The 10228-nt window shown below is 37.9% G+C and overlaps 1 protein-coding gene across 1 annotated transcript in view; it reads right to left on the bottom strand.

Annotated features, from left to right (window-relative positions):
- Window positions 1-8281, bottom strand: part of cntn5 (contactin 5) — a 31940-nt gene extending 23659 nt beyond the window's left edge. Inside the window, exons 1-4 of the mRNA XM_008308972.3 lie at window positions 8265-8281; window positions 4452-4633; window positions 2365-2501; window positions 2090-2219 (exon numbers count right to left, since the gene is read on the bottom strand). Of these exons, the coding sequence (XP_008307194.2) occupies window positions 2090-2219; window positions 2365-2501; window positions 4452-4633; window positions 8265-8281 (466 nt within the window). The remainder of the gene's footprint in view (window positions 1-2089; window positions 2220-2364; window positions 2502-4451; window positions 4634-8264) is intronic.
- Window positions 8282-10228: the final 1947 nt, after the last annotated feature.

Genomic DNA, 10228 nt, shown 5'->3' with positions numbered 1-10228 from the left:
TCAAGGTCACGCGTTGGCCATGAGGGGATGTCAGCTGTTACTATTCAAATACTGACTGACACTTTTAATGTGACATTATACACAATGACAATTCAGTTCTAACATAGGCTGCGGGCTAACCGCTCCACCTGCAACACTGTCTTTGAGCATGAGTCGCTGCCTGTACGTGAGCGCTCCCCATGGACACGACAAGCCACAGAAAACAGAATGGTAACTGTGAGTGTTTTTTTAATCAAAAAACAACAGGCTTGCAGCTGGTTGCTGCGGCACCCTTATTGCTTCACCTGCTGCCCTCCCAGAAGAGCTGGATCTGGGACAAGATCACAAACACGAGGGCACCCCCTGCCCTATGTAGCCTGCAGTGATCCCTCATCATCAGGCTGTTATTAGCCGTGTAATGTGTCCTGGTGGTGTGTGCTTGTGGACCACTCTCCATAGAGCACAGGTCACCAGAAAGAAATGTCTGGAGGTCACTGCTGAAAAACATTCATCACCAGCTTCCATTTATCACCATTTTAACTGTGACTAAAACAAAAGACAAAGTGCAAATTCCCCCGCTGTTCACGCTGAATAAAAATCACAGAACTTAGATTAGTTATACACTGATACATAAAGACTTTCCTTTGAGAGCGCAGAGACGTAACCTGATGCATAGAGATTTTTTCAATAAAAAGCAAAGGCACACCGACAGTAAATCTAAGTGTCCCTGGAGAAAACCTTCAGTGGAAAAGAGTGTTTTCAGAAAGGGCTCAGTACAGAGGACGACTGAAAGTGCTGCATTAGAGAAGAAGTACAAATAATTTTAGCAAATTCAATATAATCCAAGAGAGACATGTCTCACCGAACGGGAAAACAAAACCTACCAGGGCAGGAGGTTAGAGCAACTTCAAGATATCTGTGTCTCACTAAATTAGAAAAAATAGTTGTTTAAATCCTTTACTTTATATATACATATATACATATATATATAATATATATATATATATATACACACACACACACAATATATAATTGGCATTGGCATATTAAATTATTATTGGCATAAAAGGCATATTCACAGTTTAGTTGGTGAATACATAGTGAATATACAGTAGATGGTAGATAAAGCTGATAGGAGGGCTTTAGGTAGTAAATACAAATATATTTACAGTACATGTTGTACATACATAAATAAAATGTATACGTGTGTACAGTTCGTATTTATCTGATGAATGTACGTGGTGTATAAACAGGGGGTGTACACTCTACTGGCTCTACTGTATTGTCACCTGAAGCATATGTAAAGAATGTATATTATATAATGGGAATTGTATATATTTTATTATTGCTGTGCTTTGTGTTTTAAAACCATTAAAGTCAAAGAATGGATTTCTTAGTAAAAGAGTTATTAATTCCATCAATTAGCCAATGAACAAAAACGGTGTTTTGTAGATGGGATAACTGGTTTTAAAGGTCATTTGAATTTCCTACTTAATCTTTATCACATTAACACCTGTGTTTTTCTGATGAAAGTCAAGTAGAAAATGAAGGTCTTGATGTAAAATGTTCCTTGATAGGAAAAGAAAAGCAAAGATAAGACTCTAATGAAGTCATTAAACTCTATCAAAGAAACCACGGTTGTCTCCCTCGTGGTGTTTGCTCTCATTAGTATAAATCTATACCTACAAGTTAGGGTTTCTTTTTGGCATTCGGCTTCCAGAATATTCCTCAGCTGCTCCAGGCTCTGCTCAAATGGACTGGAGCAGGGCAGCTCACACAATGCAACGATAAGGATCCTTCTTTTATTCATGCCATCACAATCAGGGACCATTGATTGGCAATCAGCACATCTCACAGTGTGGAGTTCTCCACATGCATCTCAATCACCATAACCCATCATCTGGTACCTTTGTCAGGTAGCAAGGCACGCTCCGCAGTGGGTTTTAACAGGGTATAACAGGGAATGTGATGACAGAGACAATGCAAGTACCCCCACCACCAAAACTCCCCTCACCCTCCTTTATTTCTGAGGTCATTCTAAGTTAAATTAGAAGACTGATGTTTACTGGCCTAATATTTGTGCTTCATTTTCAGTATTAGATGTGAATACCTAATATCCTGAGCTCAGCACTGGAGTAGATGGAGCCATATTTATTTTCTGCCACACACTGGTACATCCCAGAGTCTGGCTGCTGCACTTTATAAATGGTCAGATCTCCATTCACCACTTCAGTTTGACCCTGAAAACAGAAAAGAAACAGCAGAAGATTTGCTTTTTTTTACTGTTGGAATACATATAACAGTGGACAAGCACTTCCATAAAAGACTAAGACGTCTCCTGGTATTTTCAATAAAGGACGGGAAAGCGTGGGGTGGGTTGTGCACCTGGGTTGTCAAGGGCAAACCATTACGGAGCCAGCGATAGGTGGGCCGGGGTCTCCCTGTGGCCTTGCACTCCCACTGAAGCCTCTCCCCACTATCCATCTGAGTGTCATTAATCATTCGCACCCACTGAGGGAAAGCTTGAAGAAAAAAAAAAGAAGGGTTAACAATAAAATATCCTTGAAACTGACAACAGTGTACATTCACACAGGTACAAGACAAGAAGAAATTCACAATGTAAAATTACAACATGAACACAACATAAAGGTGTGTAATACATACTGTTGATATAATATAGAAAAAAAAAACTTTTCCTCTTTGTGTGCATGATGATGAATGCAAAAACTATTTGTTTTTCTTGCCTTTTGATGCCTTGACGCTGCACATCTAAGTTCTGAAATACTTCAAAACTCTCTTCAAAGCTGTGCTCTTTTAAACCCTGCTGGAAATGTACAAACCACACTAAATATCAAGTAATAAGCCGTCTCCCTTTTTTAATCTTCTTCTTCTCATGTTCTGTGATCTTTAAAAACTGATGAGGAGCTTCTACCTATTCTAATGAAGTGTACGCTCAGTGGTGCATGAAACATCAATGGAAATTTCCGGCTTAGTGCTATGAGTGGGTCAGAAATATTTAAATATATCAAAAGTTGTTTAAGACCAGTTATCCCAGAGCTGTGGTTTTAGAGACTGACAAAATCGTCAGCCAGACCTGTTTTATTAGATTAGTTTATTAGTACAGAATACACTTTACCAGTATTTTTCAACCTTAGGGTCGTGACCCCATGTGGGGTCTCCTGAAATTCAATTGGGGTTGTCTGAAATGTCTTGTAATTGATAAACCATTTTTTCCAAGTAATAAATATTCTTATCAACATAATAATGCAATTGTGCATTCATCCAACTACTTTTTTTTTTTTTTTTGCAACACAACTCATAATAATGCAATTGTGCATTCATCCAGCTACTTTTTTTTTTTTGCAACACAACCAAAAAAAACATGATCAAAAACAAATTCTATAAAGAAAAACTCTCTGGAGTTGGAGAAGTGCAGACAACTTTACAGTCCTGTCCTTATTTTTTGCTGATGATAGCATGTAGCTTCTGCTTTTTGCTACAGAAACATTCATCATTATGTATTACATTTCTACTACACAGTCCATTCAGGCCGGCAATAGAGAAGTGCTCTTATTTATGAATGTGCCTGAGTCTGTTTAGATTAAGGCCTCACATAGAGTACATTGTGTTTACACTGTACAGCTTGGGAAAAGAAATCTATATTAGTGTAGAGGAGGACTGACCTTGCCAAACACAGACAAATGCTTTTTGTGAGATTTAATTGTATGGCCATGGACAGAAGAGACCTTCGCACCATTAAAGTTCAGACAAGCAGCTGACCTGTGTAAATTACATTGAGTTTGAGCCTGCTACAAATTAGACTTCCTTTTCTCCTTGTGATGTCAACAGAACAGAAAGCTTCCAACACGAGCCCAGCCTTGGAAATGTATACTAGCAAGGATGGGGAGACCATTATCTGAGGCTTGTGCACATGTGCACGGAGAGAAAGGACAGGAAGCCCTGCACACTGGTAGATAAACACAAATTACCATCACAATGACAGTTTTTCCACAGGCTATATTATTAGTGATGTATTATTAATGTAAAATTTACAAAAATCATTTTACCAAACAACAGCTAATTTAATAAGAAATAGGTGTTTGTACATTTTGTCATCTTATTTTAATTTTGTTTTTATAGTTTTTTTCTTGTCTCTGCATATTCAGATTCGTTAAAAACAAAAACAGCCCAAAAGTTACCCAAGAATAAAACACACACACAAGAAAAAAAAAACAGCCCTTAACAAAACACCACAGAGAAAATGGTGTTGACTAAGAGAGCGTCGCTCCTCTTGTCGGAAAGAAACATCTAATTTACTCGGATGATGTTCTGGGATCTTAGTTGGATAATTAGTTCTTTGACTTGTTATGTCAGGCCTTGGAGTAGAAAATCGTTATCACCACAGACAGTGCACAGTGAGCAACGGCTTCACAATTAGAGTCTCAAAGAGGAATAAAAAAACTGGAACTCACTGTAGACCTGGAGGTGTCCTTTGAAAGCAGTTCCACCTCTTGGATTCTCAGCCTTACACTCATAAGTTCCCGAGTCATCCACTTGTATATTGGGAATCTCGAGCACAGCCTGTGATTTTCGCAGCCGCGCCTTTTTAGGGATGTTGCCATTTATCTTCCTCCAGGTGATTGTTGGCACTGGACTGTGAGGAGAGAGGAGTATAATGATAAACTGAGTAATGGAGTCTGGGGATGAAGACAGTCATCGCAGCACAGAGTGCCGACTGTGGAGCCGTGATGGATGACACTTTTTTCTCTTCAAATAAGAACTTTAGAGGAAGAATGCGTTTGTATAAAGCTATTGATTGATGTGTGCGTATACTGTTGTCACATAGACGCCAATATATATTTATGAATCTGGTTGTTTGCACAGTAGTTAGAACATCAACCCACAGAAGACTGCACACCTAAGTGCTGAACAAAGATTTGTTTTAATTTGATCTAAACTTCTGCATCTTAACATCAACTAAGTGAACAGATATTTTGATAAAATACTTCAACAACATTCAACTTAAAAAACAAGGCATTTATGTGCAATACATTTGAATGCGCATTAGCAAATTGCTAATGTAACCAAGTGTAAGGGAGCAGGTTTGGACACTGTCAATGTAGAAACATAGTCGGCCTTCAAAATAAAAGCCCTCCAGTTGTATTTCCTGGAACTATCAGTGTCATAGGTTTCGTAGTTACACATTATTTTGACTTTCAAGTCTTACACTGAAAACAAAGTAAAGACTTAACATCTTTAGAGCTGTAAATATGTTTGTGGCCAAATAAAAATGCGATTGTAGAAAAATATATTCCACTGTTTATACGTCTATGTATTCCTGTGTCTGTATCCGACTTTTGTCATGTGTATTTACTTTTTTTGTACTGTAAGCTACTATTAATGTAAAACTACCGGTTAGTAACAGGCCATGATCAGAGCTTTAAGTCATTTTAATTAAAGTCATGCTGCGTCTGTTCTACGACTGGCAAGCATTAACCTCGGGATCACTCATGATATATTTACTGTGCCAAATGACCCCCTTCATTACAGCACAGGTTGCAGGAGGGGGACAATATTCTCCAGAGTTTTTTTATGATTAGTGTGCAAGCACTGTCATCTATCCTTGTTTATTCATGGCTTTGCCCTATAGGCCCGTATGATAGATGACTTGCACATGCAGTGAGAAAATATCGCCCTGTGAGCTGGTGTATAAGTAGTGCTCTCTTGTATGACAAGTAGAATGGACATTTCTCTAGAAGATGGAAATCTGACAGTGTACAAAACTTCAGTCAGCCCATCAATCACTTAGCCCAGATGGAAACGTTACATCTCGGAGCTTTTTATCTGCTCGCAATCACAAGGTCGTGGATGTGATCCTGGCAGAAAGTAGCTTCAATTTAATTTTCGAAAGAATTCTTTAGGTCACACACTTTTTATTGCAGTATTTTTTAAAATCTAAAATAGCTCCATGCTGATCAATAGAACTCATTTCAGTAACTAATTTTATTCAAACCATATCATTTTTGTTTTTTGATCTGTGTTGATTAGTGTAGTGTACACCAGTGTAGCCATGACTCCAGGGATGTTACAGTATAGAAACGAATAAATGCTACACAAGAAAGTGCAAGCATGAGGGAATACACTTTTACTCAAAAATAAAGGGGGAGCTCTACAGAATAAATGAACCAGGTTTGAAAAATGACCAAAGCATGTGAGTCAGGCAGGGCAGGAGAAAGCAAGGCGTGTGATTGGACAAAACCTTGGACAGAGCACAAGGCAAATATTTCACATCAGATGTTTATATATATATAAAACTCTCAAATGTAATGTTCAACATTCCATCATAAATTCTAAAACTGGACAAGTGACGTTCACTCCAAACTCTGAGCAAAAGATGTTGATGTGAGAAAACTGACAGGGTGAGCAGGCAGAGGCAGGTGTTTACTGTGCTTAGTTGTCATGTGCAAAAGAAACAAAAAATAAACTTGACTGTGATAGTGATGCTGTTTTAATAATGTGATAAAGTCAAGTGGGTGTCTGCGTTTGACATTTCAACCATGAATTTAGTGTTGCATTTAGAGAAGAACTAAAACGCAGTACTTAGACGAGGCAGAGGTCGTGACCTGGTGCAAGAGAAATTTCCCAAAACTCGACATAACATTTATTGTTTTTGTTATTTTAATTTTTGTTTAATTAGACAAACTATAGGCCACAAAAACTTTGAATAGCTCATCTCACCCCTCAGTGTAACAGTGCACACACACACACCCATCCTTACGCTGTTGTGTTAAAAGTGTATTAGCAATATAAATGGTTTCATACAGTTCGGTTGCCAGGGGCGAAATCTTCAGCCTGAAGTCAAATGAAATATCAGCAGACTAGAGTGGGGCCGTTTGTTAGTACTTGGCATTTTCATTTGAATGTCCCTGTGGGGTGTACCAGCAACATAAACACACACTAATGAAGGCCAGTGATTGAATCACTACTCATGAATATGACATGCAGTTGTTATAAAGCACATCAAGTAATGGATGAGGAAACTTCTGCTGGGGACCTTTGCTTCAACTTCAACACAGAGTCAATCAGAAAATTACTAGAAAACCTATAGGAGTCCATCAAGGAGCTACGACAAGAGGGCAAGTGTGTCTGGGTCCATGGGGGATTTAATTATTCCTGTTATAATAATAATAACAATCATAATATTTGTTACTGTTGATAGTGACTCCATTTATATAATTAAAAAATAAATATGACGCAAAGATCTGACAATGACATGCAATACAATGCATTCAATTCCACATGCAAAACCTGGTCACAGGTAAATCCATACAGTGTAAATTGTACTTGCAATATTGTGAATTTATTCATTAAATTCTTTTCATCTTACTTCAGGTGCAACACATTTTAAGATATTGGGTCGATGGTGTCTGGTGTTTTTTTTTCAATATTCTTCACAATGATATCATCACAAAGAGAGATATCTGGTCCTGAAATGCAGCCATATGTAAATATTAGGACATAGTTAAATGCCAGAGCATTTTGAAAAAAAAAAAGAAGGTTTCATCTAAAATGTCAAACTAATATGGGAAGGAAAACACTTTATCCTTGGACAAAGTGTAGTGAACACCTGTGTGTCACGATTTTTGTCCTCTACATTTAACATGACCTGGCAAAAGATTATTTACAACAGATTGTTGCCAAAGGAGATACAGGGATTTTTCTATATATGTGTGCATTTAGATTATTTTTTCTCAAGTTCCTTTCTATTTTTCTTTCTTTGGTACATTCCTTTTACATCTACACATAACTTTAAATAGAATATCCTCATGAAACATAAAGAAATATCAACCCTTGACAGTCATTAGAGGGCAAACTCTCGGTGCTGACAGCGCCGTCCTCTGTAATTTAATGAGGGAGCTACAAGGGTTTCTTAAATGTGAATCCAATTGCGTTCATTGGAAAATAAAGTGTATCCACTACTCTTAGGCAATTTAGTTAAAACCCCCCACAGCGTGTCACAAATTATATTTTCGGTGAAAAAAAAGTGTGAGAACGTGTGACTTTGCAATTTTATTTCCAAAGAATGAAATCAAAGTCCACTGTGTGCTTTGAGTGAGTGTAGCTGTAATCCCCCAAAACATGGAGTTTTTTTGAGTCCAGGTTTAAAAGTAGAGTTTATGTAATTGTTCAAATAAACCCAAGGCATGAACTGTGAAGTGTCTGAGCCGTGATACAGTTTAGACCAAAGCGTCATGACCTGCTTTAGTTTCACAAGGAGATTTCACCTGTTACCCAGAGGCATCCAGATCTCAGTCTATCTGCTCTAAAGATCCCATGTGTTGGGTCTTTGAGAGCTGAATACCTGACACGAGGGTCTCAGTGGAAACCAGTCCTCCACTGGATCCATTTTGCTTTATCACAAAGATTAAGTGAGTCCGGTTTTGGACTTCTCAACTTTTTGCCTGCAGGGCAGGAGTGCTAACCACTACACTATAGAACTGACCACAGAACCTCATAGAAACTATAATTACACAGCTTTGTATTTTTGAACATCGGTCAAAGCCACAGTTGATCACGAATCATTCCAACATCAAACTGCAAATTTTGCTGCTCTGATCTGTTCTCCTCATCCATGTCCAACAAAAATACACAGGAACACTTCGACATCCTCGGTGTATTATCCGACAAAACATTTTCTGCAATCAAAGAGTTGCAAAATAAAGTCAAGTAAAAACTATTCAGCTCCCGTACATTAAAGACTCTTTATAAGTAAACAGCAACAACGACCTTGAACGATGAGGACGTTGTGAACTTCAAGCCCAGCTCAGATTGCCCTTCTGTTCCCTGATTACGTCATCGGCTCCATAATAATAAAAAGAAATACAATATATATATATATATACACAGTTTGAGCTTTGTTATACTAAGCATTTAAAAAACATTTAGTTTCCTACGATGTCTGTAGCTACACATCCGCCTTGTAGATCTTCAGCTGTGATATGTATCGACTAGATGGGTCATAAAGTACAAGAATCAAACAGCAGGGGGGTCGGACTCCTGATAATTGTGAAGTGTCTTTGGTCTGTCCACACACAGACAGCAGTGACGTATGCAGGGGGACGTCGGAGTAATCTAATCAGGCCACACAACCATTAGTTTGAAGATGAGCCTTGTCCACATAAAAGATGTGATAACCCCTTCAACAAGGAGCTAATGACATCCCTCTCAGGACCGTGTTTTGTTTGTACTTTTGAAAGATTTGTTTATGTGAACTTGCTTCAAATTATCGTGAACACAGTTGAGTCTCAAGACACTTAAAAACAGTGTTTGTCATTCTATGGAGAGTCTTTTATTATTATTATTATTATTGGCAACTCTCCAAGGCAGTTCTAAAAATACCATTGCAACCAGAACGCCAAACTCATTAGAATTCAGGAAGCTGGTGCTCTTATTAGTTTTTCCCTCAATTTTTAAAGTCTCATTGTTCTCTCTGCCCTTGACTGTGGCCCATAAAGTACTGTCACTGGCAAATACCGTGAACGGAAAATCATATCAAGGAGCGATGGCATCCACAGACAAAGAGCTTTTCTGCCTCGTCTTAGCCGGCAGTCCCACCATACATATTGATCAGCAGGAGAATGAAACGGATTTTACTGTGATACAAAGACTGCCGTTTCTTAATGGGCTGCGCTGATAAATCATTCATCTGCGAGTATAAGGGGAAATCACCAACCATTGAAAACCATCGAGCACAAATTACTTTTTGAGGAAATCGGAAGGGCAGAAATCAAAGCTGTATGCGGGCTTTTTTTTTTTTTAAACCTCTTGTTAGACTTATTGATAACTACAAACAATAAGGTGTGAAATAAATAAAGGTTTATGTGTTTATTAAAAATCCTTATAAAAATGGACTATAAATGTGATGTAAATGTTAACAAATACAAAGTTCTGGAGTTTATTTTCTTTTGACAAACTGCATTAAAAATGTAATGACAAATGAATTGCCCTGGATAATTACTGAACGTAATGGACAGAGATGATAAAAGACCAAGTTATCAGAAATGAAACAGAGATGGAAGATACTGGAAAAACATGCATTAACATTTCTGACAGTTGCCATCATGGTTTGACTCCTGAGAGGCAATTATGTTGTTTTCATCCTTATTTTTGTTTCGCTTTTATTGACAAAGTCAATGAAAAGCTAATGCTTGTACAAAAAAGGAAAATTGAAGTAAATTAAACATTTAAA

This window comes from Cynoglossus semilaevis, chromosome 4 (genome assembly GCF_000523025.1).
Source record: "Cynoglossus semilaevis isolate Cse_v1.0 chromosome 4, Cse_v1.0, whole genome shotgun sequence".
Classification (NCBI taxonomy): Eukaryota; Metazoa; Chordata; class Actinopteri; order Pleuronectiformes; family Cynoglossidae; genus Cynoglossus; species Cynoglossus semilaevis.
This window is presented reverse-complemented; position numbering and strand designations above follow the sequence as displayed.